Below are 18,849 nucleotides of genomic sequence, written 5' to 3' on the forward strand. Positions count from 1 at the left end.
GATAGGGAATATCCGCGGTGGGAGAGGTGACTCAATGCCAAGCACGAAGGGTAGATCTACAAAACATAGAGATGATGGGTATGGTTTATTGCAATAAATGTAGTAAACAAACTAAAAAACCTATCTCCTAGCTAAGAAAAGGGACTACCGAATGAAAAGTGTGCCCATCCTAGGGAACACAACATAAAAGGGAATTTTTTTAACTAAAAATAGGTTGTCCAACCTATAAGACAGGTAGCTAGTCCAAATAAAGACCGCCTTGGTCCAAATAATGGATGCACAGATCAAAAGAAGGGCTACCTTGTTTGGAAGATGGCCACCCAAATTTGTGGCACAACACGAAATGTTAACGGTAGTTGATGATCGTTTCTCTTGGACAAAACACAGTAGGAGAAGGACGGATGATAATCTATATGAAAATACAGGCAACGAAAGGGTATATTTCTACAAAAATTGTGTTGCTCATGGTAGATGATGTTGAGAAACAACAAATGATGTATGCTCCAAGAAGAGATGTCTTGAATCCCATATGCAGAGTGGAGAAAAAGGGAACCATCGTAAGCCTATAAAGTGATGTACCTTCATATCATTCTATAATGGAATATAACTATACTTTGTCCTTTCAGTCATAGTTAGTGTCATACTCAAGATTGTGCTTATGAGTCCAAGCTAATCTATCTTGGAACCTAATTCACTTGAGTAATAGTTGGTCTATCTAATCTATGTCATCATAAACATTATCTTTGTGTTCCATTTGCCATAGCCATGCTCTAGGTCCATGCATTTCAACATGGTATCAAAGCCATGGTGAGCATGGCTCAGCTCTACTCAACTCCCTTCTCTGCTTTGCCACCTCCGCTTCATCATTGCTCAACTCAAGTTTGGCTGAAGGTCTCATCTTTTACCTCTATCTTCACTTAATCTTTCATGGCAGCCATAGCCAACAACACCTTGCCTGCTTGGAGGCCCTGGATCTAGCCAAAGAAGAAGAGATAGCTTATGCCTTGAACTAGGAAAATATTCTACTGCTCAGAGCACCTCAGGCCACCACATCAAATCATGACATTGGCCTCTTCCCTGCTCAGCATTACGAATTTTCCAACTCGTTGTCCAGAGTGTGCCATTTGCTAGTCATACAGCTCCCGCCATCTACACGTGTCGCATTTGATGCTATGACCTTAGGGATTTTGAAGCCTACCCTCTAAGCTTCTTCCTCACCAAATCTTTCATCAAATTATCATCTCCATGAGTTGCAGGGAAGAAAAAACCAATCGATCTGTTGAAACCCTAAAGGAAGCCATAGCTCATTTTCACTAGAGCTCATAAAACTCCTCATTTTCTCACTTTTCTCAGTTCACTCAAGTGTCTGCCACTTTGATCTAAGTCTGAACTCAGTTCCCAACAAAGACATTAGCAAGGGAAGCAAGAAATCAAACTCAAGAATCACCATCAAGCAAGAAGAAGATTCAAGCTGAAGATTAGACATAGTATCTCTTGATACTACAAAGTGTGTCTTCACACTACCTAGCACTTATGTCTCTTGACACATTGAAATACAAATCTTTTGTTGGTTAATCAATATGGTAGAGCTTGAGAAAATAGCAAAGTTTAATGGAGAAGGTTTCCGTGCCTGTAAGGAAAAGACTATGTACCACCTCATGAGGAAAGACCTCTGGGATCTCTTTGAAGATTATGAAGGTGATGTAGATGATGAGAAAGAAGATTCAAAAAGCAGAATCCTTGCAATAGCTCCAGCAAAAACAAAGAATGGAAGAAGATGAATAACAAGGCACTAGGCATCATTGCCTAGGGACTAAGTGATGATGTGCTACATCGTATCTCTAGCATTAGAGATGCTAGAACTGCTTGGGAAGAACTTGACAGGATGTTTGGTGCCCAAGCAAAGAATTCAAAGGTAAAATTACTCATGCAATTTTATAAACTGGATATAAAAGATAGCGCTTCCATGACCATACACATTATCAAGTTCAAGAGCCTAAAAACCCAGCTTACAACTCTTTACAAGAATATTGATGAAGATGAAGTAATAGCTGTATTGCTTGCAAGTGTAAATAAGAATCCATATGAGAATCTTGTGTTCACCCTAAGTAATGTTCCAAGTCTCTCACTTAAAGATATTGAGCACTCTCTTCTTGATGAAGAGAACAAACAGAAGAATGAGAATGCAAAAGATGGTATCCTATAAAGGAGCTGTTGGACCCAAAGGAAGAGGTTGAGGATTCAACATCGATAACAAAAATCGGATGACATGTCATTATTGTGGTAAGACTGGTCATATAGCCAATGAATGTTTCCACAAGAAAAGAGCACAGCAGATGCAGAATGATCACCACCAGAACCAATCCATGAATGAAGAAGAAGAAGATGCTTCTGCTACCATCAATAACTCTGACAGACTATTCTAAAAGACTTTTCATTGTATCTTTCATATGTTTTTCCCTTAGTGGATTTGCTTTGTAAAAACCCTTGCCAAAGATGTAAAGTTTCAAGCTTTAACTTGACTAGGCTGCCTATGAGCTAGTCTCCCGAGCCATGTCATCATGAAAGGGGGGCAAAAGCTAGCAAGTGTAGGAACTCATCATTTGAGGGGGGTGTTGAGAAATGATAAATGATGTATGCTCCAAGAAGAGATGTCATGAATCCCATATGCACAATGGAGAAAAAGGGAACCATCATGAGCCTATAAAGTGATGTACCTTCTTATCATTCTATGATGGAATATAATTGTACTTTGTCCTTTCAGTCATAGTTAGTGTCATACTCAAGATTGTGTTTATGAGTCCAAGCTAATCTATCTTGGAACCTAATTCACTTGAGTAACAATTGGTCTATCTAATCTATGTTATCATGAACATTGTCTTTGTGTTCCATCTACCATAGTCGTGCTCTAGATCCATGCATTTCAACAGATGAACATAGGTAGACCTGAAACGTAGTAAGCAGATTATAGGACTGCACAAAGTGCATCTTGACAAGCAGCTACCCTTACAGAATATTATGGGCTAAAAATAGACCACCCTACACTATTTGGTGCTAAATGCAAGGTCTTTCACATACATGGGTGGCGCCTAGCTAGATTTGTCATGGACATCACGCTCCTCTTTGAGAACTCTGGTTCCCACGTGTGGCTCTAATACCATGTGAGAGTGCACAACGGAAAGAGGAAAGTGAACATAGAGAGGAGACAAAGAGAGAATGTATGAGAGAGAAGGACACAGGATATGAGAATACAAGACACAGATGACTGCTAACAGAACTACCCTCTATGGTCATGCCAAATGAAGTGACTCCTTGACACCTATGTCCTTTGTGATTTTAATATTGTCCTTATACCACAACCTATCATGGATCCCTGGCCTAATGATTCGGAGGGAAAATAAGTTTTATTCTTTTATTTTTCTTTTTATTTTACAAAAGGCTTTGCTAAGCTCTTAAGGCCTAACAAATTGACCATAATGACCATCGGCCTACGAATCGGCCTGTTGGGGTAAAAGGCCTCTAGGCCTACCCGTGTATACTGTGACCACCCATTCTTTATTCATATATAATATGATAGTGCAATAAGGCTATCAGTTCAGTTGGACAGCACCTACATTGTGTGTACTCTCTTCTCTCCCGCATCTTCCTCTTCTCCTTCTCCACTGCCATTGCATCCCCTTCAACTGGTATCAGAGAGGGTCTTCAAGAGCTCATCCCGGCCTTCCACATGAGGTATGAGATCTTCATTCTCACTCAGTTTTCAGCTCAACATGGTTTTCACAGGTTGTGGGCAGACATAGCTCACACCTCTTGGAGCTTCCTTCACCTAGATCTTGCTTCCAGCCTATCAAGGCTTGTTGAGGCTTGGTGTAGGCCTTCTTTGGCCCCCATTTGTGCCCCCTTTGGGCCCCATTGTTGACACGTGGGACAGCAGACCCCCCCAGTCAGCTCATGTTTTTTTGTGCCTGTTTCAAAATCTGGCCCAAAAATCACTATTTTTGTCATATTTCGGGCATTTGGAACCCGATTCAAGCAAGATAAGAGTCTAAGTTGGGGCTTTGGCACGCTCTGGACGCGATGGTGATGTCAGATTTGCCAAATTCTAATGACAGAATATTTTGCAACAGATTTCAGGTTTGAGACAACATGTATTTCTATGCCTATGGCTTATGTGATGCTTCTACTGATGTCTATTGATACCGGATCGCTTGTGGATGTTATACCTCTTATGTGAGATGCATTTGGAGCTGATTTAGCTCAGCCATTGACTGTTTTGAACAATTCCAGATCTGTCCAAAACAGGGCAGCCACCTGTTACTTCAATTTTATGCTTATAGGTCTTGGCATTTGATGCCCGATTATGCTCGGTTGGTGCCTATACATACGGGAATGTATGCCTATGGTTTGCCTATGGATTTGAGCTTGGATTGAGCATTGATTTGCTCAGTTTACAGAGGTTATATGCTGCTGGAAACTTCAGGGCTGAAGCTATTTATGCTACAGTTGGGTTATGCCTATTGGTTACGGGGTGCTCCCGACTACTCGATATGATGTCATGATGTATTTGGACTATGCCACATGCCTTGTTTATGCTCCGGAATGCTTTTGAGATGAGATTAGAGCTCAATTTGGGTTTGACAGTCACTTCTTTGCAGCTGGCATTTCATCTATGACATGGTTTATGCCTAGGCTACCCAGTACGGGTTATAATGTGTTGGTGAATGCTTTATGCTTTGGCTGTGGATGGCAGTTGTTTGCGCTCGTCTCGACATTCATTTGAGTATTCCCTTGAGCAGTTAGACATTGACTTGGATTTTTCCATTACGACTTGGCTTTTTCCATTACAACTTGGCTTTTTCCATTACGACCTTGGATGCTATATGGGATTTGATACTCCGATTATGGATCTTGGCTATTACTTGGATGCACTTACACGTATTGAGCAGTGAAGTGCTCCCTTGTTTTGGCAGTTGCCTATTGAGCTGTGATTACTCGTTTGTATTTGATATGCGGGATACTTACAGATCAGTGGACTTAGATAGTGCTTGGGATTTACAATTATGGCATTCTTGCTCCTCTATTGTCTAGCTTCTATGCTAGTTGGGCTCCTGTTGCCCGTCCATGTTAGAGAGCAGATGCTATGTATGCTTACCCGTCTATGCACGTGGTCTACTGTTGTATACCTTACAGAACCACTTATTTGAATGTTGTTGTATAGATGTTTGGGCTTCACCTGGAGCTTGACTCTTGCAGGATGCTTTGCCACTTGTCGGTCTTTACTTGACTTGGATGTTCCTTGGTGGCATGATGTACTGTAGAGCTATACGTATGCATGTGGTTATGGGCTGATTTCATGGCTGAATATCATATGCTCTTATGACAGACGTCTTATGCTTTACTATACTGTGGTTGGTTATGTCATGCAGTTGGCTACGACTTTTCTTCATGTGGGAGCTTTTGCATCCTTGATTGATGCCTTTATGTCCTCCCATCCATTGAGGTTTCATGAGCATTTGCAGCATGCTTCTACCACTGATGTACTAGTAGATGATTGTCTTTATGAGCAGGTTCCCTATGTTGGGACAACCCTCAACTGCTTGAGCTATGTGGATGCTATGGATAGCCCTATTCATGATGGCTTGGATTCCTTGTCATCTTCTACAGGTTCTTCTACTTCAAATGTTGTTTGCTTCCATTGTAGGAAGCTTGGGCATGTTCAAAGAAAATGCTTTAGACGAATTAGAGAGCAGCAGAGACAGAGACGAACTCGACATAAGCAGAGAGTCAGCGATGTAGTAGGTATTACCACTCTTTCTAGTGGTGAGCTACATGCAGTTACCCATGATGATGCAGTTGAGCATGTCCTCCTGTCATCTAGTTTCCCTACAGCTCAGTTGCTCAATGATCAGGCCCATGCCTTTGATTGGTTTTTCGACTCTATGACATCTTGTCATGTTACCTCTCATAGAGCATGGTCCTCTTCTTGTAGGGAGGTTGATGGATGTATTGATCTGGGCCTTGAGTAGACTTATGCTATTGTCGGTACAGGGAACATACACCTTGCTTTGCCTAATGGGACTTCTCTTATGCTCAGGGATGTTCTACATGTTCCCATGCTCAGTAAGAGCCTGATTTCTATCAGTCAGTTGCATGATGTAGGTTACTCTGTTTCTCTTCAGGATAGGTCATAGAAGATCTGTCATGGTTGCTTGGTTTTGGCCAAAGGTTCTTGAGTTGGTTCTCATTACCCAGTGCATGTCTCTCATGTGGGAGATTCTATGGTTGCAGTTATCTGGATACCACATGCATTGTTATGGCATTATTGCCTAGGCCATATGCACCACAGAGAGATGGAGATCTTATCTCATTCAGACTCATTGTTGCCTCCTATGTCACTTACAGATCTTGATACTTGCCCTGATGTACTCTTGGTCCTTGGAGAGCCCCCTTGGCTTATGCTGATTGTATCTTGTCAATTGTGCAATATATGGACCTATGCCTTCCCAGTCACTTGGTGGAGCATCATACTTTGTGACCTTTGTTGATCATGCTACCCATCGTGTTTGGGCTTTTCCCTTGGTGCAAATTGAGGATGTTGCAGCTATGCTTGACAGGTTTATGGATTCTACTGGTAGCAGGCCTAGGTGCTTGCAGATGGATTATGAGAGTCATGCTCTCTCTTCCAGCTTTCGGACCTCTTGTCAATAGTATGGCATTGATTTCTTGTGCCCACGGTATTATGGGATTGCTCATGGCATGTGTCTGACCTTACAAGCAAAGGTTGCTTCTATGCTTACCATAGTTGGGTTACCTTATGGCTTTTGAGCTGAGGCCCTTATGACAGTAGTCTATTTGGTTAACAGGACGCCGTGCTTGACCTTGGATGGTATTACACCCCATGAGGCATGGAGTGGCATGCAGCCCTCCTATGATTACTTGAGGATGTTTGGCTGCCAAGCATCTATACGTATGCCACATGAGCCTATGTCACGTAGATGTATCCTCCTTGATTATGGAGATGGTGACTTTAAGGCCTATAGATTATGGGATTTGGATGCCCAGCAGGTCATACGCAGCTGTCATGCTGTCTCCTATGAGACGCATACACCTCTTAGCCCTCGTGATGAGCGTTCAGTACGCTTTATGGCTGATTTTACAGCAGCTATAGTGCCATTACAACAACCTGTTTATGCTGAAAATGAGGCACTTATTGACCCAGATGACATAGCTACGCATAGCAGTCAGGGTCAGGATGTTGGTGGTCAGTTGCTAGACCCCTTGCAGGCTCATGAGAGCCATTTTCTTGTAGTTTTGCAGGCTAGACAGCCAGCCATATGCCAGTCTTCCGCTTCGCTGAGGCCACATGTAGTCTTGAGACCCCGTTGGATGAGTGTCTGGGATGTTGGCCCTCTTTCAGTGATTGACTCTGGAGAGTTTGACTGCTCTCTGCTGTCTTATATGCGCCACGTTGATGCTATGCGCAACTCTGATGCTTTACAGCCATGCACTGATGAGTTGTGCTTGCTTCATGAGAAGCATTATTGGATTGCTCCATTGTATGGAGCTGCGGGATCGCTTATCTCGTGGATGTCATGGACTTGGGGATGCTTGACTCTTCTTCTGTAGAGGTTCTCGACACTTCTTGCATAGTTTGCTTTTCGATTAGGCGTTGGGTGAGATATTATGATTCCTCACCTTGTCTTTTTCTTTTCTTTTTTTTGTTTTCACTTCCTAGCCACATTGGCCTTTTAGTGGGAGGTTGTTGGGGTAAAAGGCCTCTGGGCCTACCCGTGTATACTGTGACCGCCCATTCTTTATTCATATATAATATGATAGTGCAATAAGGCTGTCAGTTTAGTTGGACAGCACCTACATTGTGTGTGCTCTTCTCTCCCACATCTTCCTCTTCTCCTTCTCCACTGCCATTGCATCCCCTTCACGGCCACCATAATTTTGTTTTAAAAAAAGACTTGTTAAGGCTCTTCAACCTAACAATTCGTCCACAATCAAATCCTTATTTTGCCTCTTCAACTTCAATCGAATCTTTCTCATGCCTTGAGGCTTATTCAACTATAGGTGAATGGCGGCAAGCAATATAAGATTATTTTCCCTAAGCCTTAAAGCACATCTATACTACTTTATTATTTGAGCTACAAGTTCGGGAGGCGTCGAAGCACCAAAGAGCTCTTGAATCTAGAGCTCCCAAACTGAACCAAATTTGCATTGGTTTAGTGATGGGAAAGGTGTAAAGGTGAAAGTGATGGGTGGTGGAAAGGTGGCTCCTAATTGCTCTCTCTCTCTCTCTCTCTCTCTCTCTCTCTCTCTCTCTCTCTCTCTCTCTCTCTCTCTACAACAAAGCAGCAAAGGGAATACGGGAGCACGAATAGTAGCAGGGGAGTAGCGGCACACGTGACTCTCTCTCTCTCTCTCTCTCTCTCTCTCTCTCTCTCTCTCTCTCTCTCTCTTTGCAGCACCTGTGGCCACCCAAGATCTGTGGGCCCCACATGTGAGTGCCACTTGTGGGCCGCTCAAGTGACTTATGGACCACCATGCCACCTCAATTGGGACCATCGGGCCTCGCACTCGCCGTCTTCGTCTTGAGCCACGGGCAGGGAGAAAGTAGGGCAGGGTGCAGGGCCAGGACCTTCTTCGAGTAGGGTCACGGTGGAGCCGCAAGGCTGCTGTCAGGCTACCAAAGTCACTGCCACAAAGTCGTAGGGCCATTGCAGTCACCACCACTAGAGTCGCCCCAGTCACCATAGTTGCCACCCCAGTCAACATCGTCATCGTGGGCCGCCATGGGATTACCGTCACACCACCACAGAGAGAGAGAGAGAGAGAGAGAGAGAGAGAGAGAGAGAGAGAGAGAGAGAGAGAGAGAGAGAGAGAGAGAGAGTGTGTGTGTGTGTGTGTGTGTGTGTGTATGCATAAGCAAAAAGAGTGTGTATGTGTATGTGTGTGAGCAAGTGGGAGAGAGTGTGTGTGTGAGAGAGAGGGGATGGTGAGAGGTTAGAGAGAGAGGGAGATGGGTTAGTGAGAGGAGTGTGTGTGTGTGTATGAAGTGGAGAGAGAGGGAGAGGTTAGAGAGAGAGAGAGAGATGGTGAGAGGGAGAGGGGGTGGTGAGAGGTTAGAGAGGGGGAGGAACAGAGGTTGGTTAGAGAGAGAGAGAGAGAGATAGGGTAGGTTAGTTGGGAAGAGAGAGAGAGAGAGAGAGAAGGTTAGTGATGGGGAGTGCATGTGTGTGTGTGAGATAGAGAAGAAAAAAGGGGAGAGTGAGTGTATGTGTGAGAGAGGTGGTGAGAGGTTATAGGGAGATGGAGAGAGGTTAGTTATAAAGAGAGAGAGAGAGGGTAGGTTAGCTGGAGAGAGTCTGGTTTATTAGAGAGAGAGGGAGAGGGGTTAGTTAGGGAGGGAAAGAGAGTGCGGGTGAGATTTATTATTTATTTATATTAGTTTATTTATTAATTTTTTATTTATTACTTTATTTAATATTTAGCTTATTGATGGGTACAATTTAATTTATTGGTGTTCTGATTGTGTGTTTGTAAGCAAACGGGTTTTGCTTGTGAGGATTGGTCTTTTGGGTAATTTTTGATAGTTATTATCCAAGTTGGTGATTCCTCTCTCTCTTTCAAGTTGTAATTTTATTTTATTCTATTTGTTGGTCTATTTGTTGTTGGTTGTGTGTGTGTGTGTGTGTGTGTGTGTGTGTGTGTGTCTGTGTGTGATTTGTTTATGTAAGTGTTAATTTTGTTAATAGGTTAGTTGGTTTTTTTGGCATGTTAGCTATTAGTTTCTTCTTCTTCTTCTTCTTCTCTATCTCTCTCTCTTCTCACACCTCTCTTTTTTTCTTCTCTCTCCTTCTCTCACCTCTCTCTTTCTCTCTCCTTGCCTCTCTCTCTTTTCTTTTTCTTCTCTCTCTATCTCTTCTTCTTCTTCTTCTTCTTCTTCTCTCTCTCTCTCTCTCTCTCTCTCTCTCTCTCTCATTATCTATTACAAATTTTGTGGGTTAGTTATCTTATGTTGGTTATGTTAGTTGGTTGATTAGGTAGAGCGAGAGAGAGAGAGAGAGAGAGAGAGAGAGAGAGACAGAGACAGAGAGAGAGAGAGAGAGAGAGAGAGAGAGAGAGAGAGTGTGTGTGTGTAGATTAGTCATGTTAGTTAGCTAGCCAGTTAGTTAATTAAGTAGGGAGAGAGAGAGATAGAAAGAGATAAAGTAGGTTGATTATGTTGGTTACGTTAGTTAGTTAGTTAGGTAGCGAAAGAGAGAGAACGGTTTATTTGTCGCTCAAGGTTAACACGTACGTCTTCTTCTTCTTCTCTTCTCTCTCTCTCTCTCCTCACCTCTCTCTTTTCCTCTTCTTCTCCTTTTCCTCTTTCTTCTTTTTCTTCTTCACCTCAGGCATTAGATGTGTCGCTAACATATATAAGATTTGCACAAACTCCACTCTTTCATAATTTAGCGTTCCAGGAGATTCCTCTTCTCTCACCTCTCTCTCTCATTCTTCTTCTTTGATCTCTCTCTCCCTTTTCTTCCTCTCACCTCTCTCTCTTCTTTTTCTTCTCTGATCTCTCTCTCCTCATCTCTCTCTCTTCTTCTCCACCCCCTCTCTCTCTTCTTCTTCTTCTTCTCTCTCTCACTCACTCACTCTCTTATTTTATGGGTTAATTATCTTATGTTGGTTTACATTAGTTGATTAGTTAGGTAGAGAGAGAGAGAGACAAAGAGAGGTGAGAGAGAGAGAGAGGAGGTTAGTTATGTCAGTTATGTTAGTTAATTAAGTGGAGAGAGAGAGAGAGAGAGAGAGAGAGTTTTGTTTATGTAAGTGTTGGTTTTGTTAACATGTTAGTTAGTTTTGTTGGTAGGCTAGTTATTAGTTTCTTCTTCTTCTTCTTCTTCTCTCTCTCTCTCTCCTTCTTCTTCTCTTACCTCTCTTTCTCTCTCTCCTTGCCTCTCTCTCCTCTTTTTTTCTTCTTTTTCTCTCACCTCTCTCTTTCTCAGTCTCTCCCTCTTCACCTCTCTCTTCTTCTTTTTATTCTCTCTCTCTCTACTTCTTCTTCTTCTTTCTCTCTCTCCTCACCTCTCTCTTCTTCCTTTTCTTCTTCTTCTTCTCTCTCTCTCTTCTCTCTTCTTCTTCTTCTCTCTTTCTTTCTCTCTCTCATTTCTCTTCTCTCACCACTCTTTCTCTTTCTCCTCATCTCTCTCTCTTCTTCTTCTTCTTCACTCTCTATCTCTTCTTCTCTCACCTCTCTCTCTCTTTCTCTCTCTCTCTCTCTCTTCTTCTTCCTCTTCTCTCACCTCTCTTTCTCTCTCTCCTTACCTCTCTCTCTTCTACTTCTTCTTCTCCTTCTCCTTCTTCTTCTTCTTCTTCTCTCTCTCTTTCTCTCTCTCTCTCTCTCTCTCTCTCATACAAGTTTTATGGTTAGTTATATAATATTGGTTACATTAATTGGTTAGTTAGGTAGAGAGAGAGAGAGAGGTAGGAGAGAGAGTAGGTTAGTTAGTTAGTTAGTTAGGTAGGGAGGGAGGGAGGGAGAGAGAGTTTTGGTTATGTAAATGTCAATTTTGTTAAAATGTTAGTTGGTTTTGTTGGTAGGTTAGTATTAGTTTCTTCTTCTTCTTCTTCTTCTCACCTCTAGCTCTCTCTTCTCACCTCTCTTCTTTTTCCTCTTATTCTTCTCTCTCTCTCTCTCTCTCTCTCTCTCTTCTTACCTCTCTTTTTCTGCTTCTTCTCTCTCTTTATCTCTTCTTCTTCTCTCACCTCTCTCTTTCTCTCGCTATCTCTCCCTCTTCACCTCTCTCTTCTTCTTCTTCTTCTCTCTCTCTCTATCTCTCTCTCTCTCTCTCTCTCTCTATTACAAATTTTATGGATTAATTATCTTATGTTGGTTAGGTAGAGAGAGAGAGTAGGTTAGCTATGTTAGTTACGTTAATTAGCTAGTTAAGTAGGGAGAGAGAGAGAGAGAGAGAGAGAGAAAGAGAGAGATGGAGTAGGTTGATTATACTAGTTACATTAGTTACTTAATGAGTTAGTTAGTAATTTAGTTTATTAGTTAGGCGGAGAGAAAGAGAGAATGGTTTATATATCTCTCAAGGTTAACACATGCTTTTTGTCTAGTATGGAGACTTCTGCCAACAAACAAGAATGTGTCCCTAGAAAATGTTGTGCGGTCTCAGGGAGTTCACTATATGTATATCCTCTACATCATGTGCATTCAAGGCCTATTTATAAATATCCTTATCTGTAAAAAATTTTTGAATAAAATATAATCCTTTTCTATTCAATATGTAAACAACCCCTTTATACTACATCATTTTGTATGTAAAAAATATTTAAAAATATTATTTTAAAATTACCTTATTTTGAACCCACGTGATGCGCACATATATTCATGAGTGACCTCCTTGAGTATGCGATGCACTCCTAATGTGCAAATGAATGTATGCAAAAATAAAAGAGGTCACAAGGAAGAAGGCAATTGATCATACACTCAAGCATATTAGAGGGCACGATAGTATGGTGGTTTCTTGAGGATCATTTGTCACTTGGATGGGATTGAAAAGCAAGCGAAGACATTGTTTTAGCATCAAAAAGCTTCAATTTCTCTTGATGAGAACATTGGTGACCGTGACAGAGGATTGAGAGAATATTAGCAGAGAAATATGAGGGAAACCTTGTTGATGAAAATCTCCATTTTGAAGCACATTGTTTGACTCTTGCAGATTATAAAACTATTTTAAAACCATTTTAATAGTCCATTCTTCCCTCTGCCTCTCTCTCAATTGTTGATGTTATGACTTGGCCTCAAAGTTCTATTGTGTACTGATGCTCCGTTTTTCCTTTTAAAGCTTACGTGGCAATAAATAGTTTCATTAAATCAAACATGGTGGATACAATTTGACAAAAGTGCTCCCATTACTTGGTTTAGATACATAAACTATTTGAAGCTTAAAAGTGTTGGGACATAAAAATGACTTCCTAGCATGTTTTTAAGTGGAAAGTGATGTCACACTTGAAAAGTGGGGTCAAGATTTGCAATTGAATTTGTTGTTGAGAAGTTGTATGTTTAAGCTCTACCACCACTGCATTCTTCAATAATGTATTATTGTGTGCTCATGCTTGTTTTTTCTGAAATGATATGGCAATGGGTTTGGGACATTCCTGCTTTGAAGTCAATCATGAGTGAGTGCCTTTATTGGCTATTGTGCTTTCTATTTGTTTTGTTTTGTTAATTGGCTAGGGCTTTTTTGGTGTTTATTCTTGCTCCTCAAAATATAGTCCTATGGGATGTTCTTATTACAGATGTACTCATCAATGATAGGTCATGAACTATTGAATTGTTTATCAAGTACTAAATAACCTTTATCTTGTTCCAACTTTGGAGTAAGGTTCTCCCTATCCCAACATGAGGGGATACCACCAATCCTTATTTCTCTCATTACTTTCAATCCTCTTGTTCTCCTTAACTACTATCACAACCTCTATATAGAAGCATGTTGAATTAGAGGAGCTCACTTTTTGTATTTGGTCGGCAAATTTTGCATGCAACAACTCAGTTATGTGATCCTTCTTTGCTTTCTATTGTTCCTTCTTCATACCTTGTAACCATTCCTACAATTCTTTAATGTATTCTTTCTTCTTGATCATTTTTTACTTCATTGTCACCAACTCTCCTTGAGCTTTTTTCAATTCTTGCCGTAGGTAGAGTCCCATGACAAAGGCATTGCTTTGTTGGTAGGGGGACTAAAGGTGTTTGGAGGCTAATTGTTGTAATAAAGGTCTTCTTTTTCTCCATTTGGATTGTTGAGACCAAGCGGGGAAGTTGTTTGAATAGTCCCCAAGGGATTCCCCTTTCCCCCTTGGGTTTGTCTTATAGTGACCCTACATGAGACGGAGTAGTTGCAAGGCAAAGCAAATGAAGTGAGGGCGAAGGTGGGGCAATTAGGGCGAGGCAGGATAGTTAAGGTGAGAGGGGGTAGGTGTAGGTGTAGTGAGGGCACGGTGGGTCTAGGCAAGGGTGGGGCTAGGTCAGGGTAGGGGCAAAGCATAGAGGGTGAGATGGGAGTGTGGGGGCTGAGGGCATGATAGTTAAGTTGAGGGAGTGTAGGTATAAGTGCAGTGAGGGCATGGTGAGTTTGGGGGGCAGGAGAGCAGGAGTAAGGGTGGGGTGGACAATTAGGCTAGGGTAGGGGCAGGAGCGTGGACAATTAGTAGGCCAGAGTAAGGGTAAAGGGTAGAGGGTGGGACGAGAGTGTGGGGGTCGAGGGTGGGGTGTTGAGAGAGAGAGAGAGAGAGAGAGAGAGAGAGAGAGAGAGAGAGAGAGAGAGAGAGAGAGAGAGAGAGAGAGAGAGAGAGAGAGAGAGAGAGAGAGAGAGAGAGAGAGAGAGAGAGAGAGAGAGAGAGAGAGAGAGAGAGACTTCTCAATTTAAGGTTGAGATTGTTTACCTAGGGGAGAGGTCGAAAGATTATGCTTGTGGCTTTAGGTTACTTGAAGTCCTTTGAAACTTAGAGAATAATTCTGAGAGAAGAGAGACATACTTTTTAGAAATCTACCACTGAGAGAAGGGCTAGAGGCAAAGAGGAAATTGACTAGAACCCTAGAGTCCCATGTGTCCCCTCTATCTGTGAGGTGAAGACATAGTTCGAAAGAATCTAGACAAGCACTATGTCACTTAACCCTACCAATACTCCTTAGTATCTCAACTATGTGTGCTTGTGAGGGTTTTCTCTATCAACCAAGCACGTGTCAATGTGCCAATCAGATATGCATTCCCATGGCCAAATCAATTTTCTTGCTGACCTTTCCACTACTAGACTTACAAAAAATGACCCCAATTGTGGTTAATCATGTGCACTATGTGGGGGTTTTGTGAAATTGAGGTTCTAAGAAAGTGGGACTGATTGATCCAAGTAAGATTAGTCATGTGTATGAGGTATCGCACAATATGAGGGAAAGAAGGTAGCACAAATTATCATGTCAACAAGAACTATGATAGCATGATGACTTTTGTTTTACAAACATGAGACATGCATCTTTCGCTGAACTTGGAGAAAGTATAGTCAACTCATAAAAGAAAACTTCAAAGTTCTTCTAACTAGTTGGAGAAAGAATAGTCAACTCGAAAAACAAAACCTTGAACTTCTTCAAGCCTGTGCTTGAGAAAACCTAGGGTGAGTGCAATCCCACCTTTAAATCAAGGAATTTACCCTTAAAACTAAAATTAAGAGGTGAAGAAACCTTTGAAATTGGAAAGACTTTAGTATAAAAACTTTTATAGATATCTCTCTTAAGTTTTTCATTGGTAGAAAAAGTTTTATTTTTGTAAGCGAAAAAAGGGTAGATAGAAAAAGTTTTATTTTTGAGCACTGCCAACTTCCAAGTAATAATAACTGGGTGTATGCTGTATTGTTGCACGTGCAAAGACATTTAAAAAAAAATTCAAGCGATCATGTTTTATGTCATAGTGCCAACCCTCTCATATACCGGAGCTCGAGGGCGTCTGGTCTCTCTCGTTTGCTGGACCTGACATTGTACCTCCGATGGACGTCCTAAGGGTTTCACAGAGTGTAGGGTTTGTTGGACAAGCTGTTGACGTATTGGGATCATCCTCCCGGAGTATCAGTATGGCTGTTGCATCACCATCGTCTCCTGCTGCGACCACTCACCCTGTCGCAGGCGACTCCTTCATCCGGCCTCACCTCAGACGGCTTGCTCCCTATACCCCCATCCTCCCCTTCGAGGTCAGTGTCTTCATTGCTCCCTGTACTTCCTCCGAATCGTTATTTGAGCGTAAATTTTCCACCCTGGATTGTGATGGAAGCTCAAAAATTTCGCCTCTGGCCTTGCCTCTTGCTTTTTGGGTGAAGTTGGGGAATTGTAACACACACATTTACTTGCGTGCATGCATACACATTTCCATGTGCATTTGCACGAGCATGGAGAGCAAGAGATGAAATGAAATGATTTATTGACGTCTCCAAGAGGCCAAAATGTCCTATGAGACCATAAGCTACAATTGTCTGTAGAATCATACAAGTGTCCGTAGATAAACAATACTACCAAAGAAAAAAAAACTAAATCTAATTGGTGATAACGAAAGTAACTAGCTGGTAGCATGAGGATACACATCATCTTGCAAATTCTCTCATTGGTCGTTAGAGCAGAGTCTCAATCTCCTCCCATGATGGTTTGAGCGATGATCTGCTGTATCCTCTTGTGCATATGTTATCAAAATATGTGTCTGGCTCTAGGATGCCTGGATTGGCCAAGCTGAACTGCTCGATCAATCAGTGTCCCTTGGATAGATGTAAGCTGAGGTTGTGTAGGGGGCTCTCTAATCCTCTCCGGTGTAGACTTAGTCTGGTCTGAGGCCATCTTGATGCTCCCCACGAAGAAATTGGTGAGCTATCTCTAGGTAGGCCCTCCACTAATTGGTGCTTTGCCTCTTAGGATTCTCTCTCTTAGTGCTTGTATCTCTAGGAGATAAAGATGAGGGCACCTCTAGTCAATGTAGCCCATGACTCTTGACAATAGCCTAAATCCATCCCTGAACAGATGATGAAAGCAGCCTGGAATCTCATAGTATGTTGGGCATTGACAAATGTGGTGCTCCCTTGTCTCTGGCTCTTGTTGACAAATCTGACATGTGCGCTCCTCTAGGGGTATAGATGTATATCTACTAGTCTCAATCTCTAGTTGGTGTGAGGAAGTGCCTATTTGACCAATAACACATTGGTGAGTATCCATGTACTTTGAGTGTATAATAAAGCCGTCTTCAATGGTTGGAGAAAATGGTCTTGGTAGAAAGCCATCTCCGTCTTCATCTCTTGTACTAGTGTCAACCATGTTCTCCTAGTCTCTAGCTGAATTAGATCTTGTCAGATGATCCTTCTAATCTCAGAGTGGCTTAAAGTGAGATATGGTGCATCAAGGGATTACTGAAAGGGAGATAGTCTATCCATGCTAGGATTGTGTAACTCAAACCATGATATCAACTAGGCATACTGACATGATGTATCATCCTCTATAACAAGCTATTGTAAGGGCTTAAGGGCTAATCGTATATATCTCTGTCCACGGAGCTCCCATAAGCAATGTATGAAAGAAATTGACTTGGCAAGAGCTTCTATAACAATCATAGGAGCCCCTAGTTCAGCTCTTAACAATCTCATGTGGGATCAATGCCTTACATCTAATCATCCTTGGAAATCATGGATATGGTGAAGAAATGCTCTAAATTCACAAAAGCACAAAATCAATCGTATGATGAAGCACTGAGTGATAAACCCAGAACGCAGTTAGGGTTAGGGTTAGGGTTAGGGTAACTTAGAGATAGTGAACACAACGAATAAGAAAGTGAATGAATAATAAATATACAGTGCTCATGTAGCAAACACACTATGCCGAACCTCAAAACTCTTGTGTCTCTGGGATCAAGGTGGAGGTTATGAGCTATAGAGTGTGTCGTATTGCAAACGAATCCGGAATCGCAGCAAAGATAGCCTCTAAGTGTCGAACACCAGTCAATGCAACCAAGGAAGAATAGATCTGATGCAGATGGTAGAGTAGGAGAGAGAGAGACTAAAAATGCAAGTACTTGAGGAGAGAGAAAATTTGCACAACAATTGTTAGCTACAAACTCAGCAGACAATGATGAGAGAATGTTAGGGCGGCAGCGAGAAAACCAAAATGCAGCATTCATAGGAGATAGAAGATGATGGCAACAACTGTCAGTTGATGGCAACAGCAACCAGCTGATGGTGATAGCAATTAATTGTAGGAAACATCACCCAACTGATGGTGACAGATCTTGGAACGTGGCGATAGTTGTAATCACGTGAGAAAGGTTGGAATCAGACGTTAGATGGTAGTAGGGGACTAGTGGAAGCTCTGATTGCAATGTCCTCTGCGAACGGGATGTGGGCAGTAGAGTTATGACTCTTGAAACTCGCAAAAACGAGATTAAGGGAGAGTGGTGGGCTGCATGTCTATTTATAGAAAGTTTGGGGCACCCAAATTAGGGTTTTGTAAGTGGGATACAGTAACTCTCTAGGATCGCGTTTCTTAAAAAAAAAAATCTTTATTAATTAAGCATGTTTTGGGGTTGTTTAAGTTAAGCTAATGATTTTTAGCTCAACATCCCCTCTTAGGCCCAAAACTAAGCCATGAGAAATAAACCCTTGATATATATATTTTTCCTTTTACCCTAAGGCATCCCACCTCAAAGCAACTAAGGCATTGGGCAAAGGGTACACACCGACTGCCCAATGACCTATCAAGACTACAGAGGTGATGGTTATCTTATCAAGGGAGTCCAAGTAATCACTCTAGAGAGGCCAGGGCATTAGACTAAGGGTGCTCATTGGTTGTCGAGGGGACTACCAAGTCCTACAAAGGTGGATGGAATCAACAATGGACTTTTTGAATTTTTTTTTTTGAGAGATGTTGGTGTTTTTTTAAAATGTAAAAATGTAGCATTAAAATGAATGTTGTTGAGGTGAGTGTGCAATGGAATGTGAGACAAAAATGGAGCAAGAACAGTATCGAAGTGAGAGTGAGAGAATCCCAAGATGAGTGTACCAGAAAAGTCACCATACACAAAACATAAATGTATTTATATGTTAGGGTACAAATAAGGGTGTGTTAACACTTGTATAAGTCTATACACATAGTTTAAGGGACTTTACACCCTACAGTCTCCCACTTAAAGGCTTGAAGTGATACCTTTAAGCTAGCCAACTCCCACTAATTGGATTCAATGCTCATGTTGAGCCTTTGCAAGACTCTTAGTGAGAACCATTGTAGGGTTATCTTGGGTTTTGACCTTAGTTAATGTGACAAGACCA

At 41.8% G+C, this 18,849-nt stretch overlaps 1 protein-coding gene across 1 annotated transcript in view; it reads left to right on the plus strand.

Moving 5' to 3' along the window:
- The first annotated feature begins 15,449 nt into the window (after positions 1–15,449).
- LOC148024213 (histidinol-phosphate aminotransferase, chloroplastic-like) overlaps positions 15,450–18,849 on the plus strand; it is a 36,241-nt gene continuing 32,841 nt past the window's right edge. The window contains exon 1 of the mRNA XM_087693835.1: positions 15,450–15,744. Coding sequence (XP_087549961.1) covers positions 15,544–15,744 — 201 coding nt within the window. The 5' untranslated portion in view covers positions 15,450–15,543. The remainder of the gene's footprint in view (positions 15,745–18,849) is intronic.

Source organism: Lygodium microphyllum, chromosome 15, assembly GCF_053477565.2.
Source record: "Lygodium microphyllum isolate KBCC chromosome 15, Lygodium_microphyllum_v1.1.10, whole genome shotgun sequence".
In the NCBI taxonomy this organism is placed as follows: domain Eukaryota; kingdom Viridiplantae; phylum Streptophyta; class Polypodiopsida; order Schizaeales; family Lygodiaceae; genus Lygodium; species Lygodium microphyllum.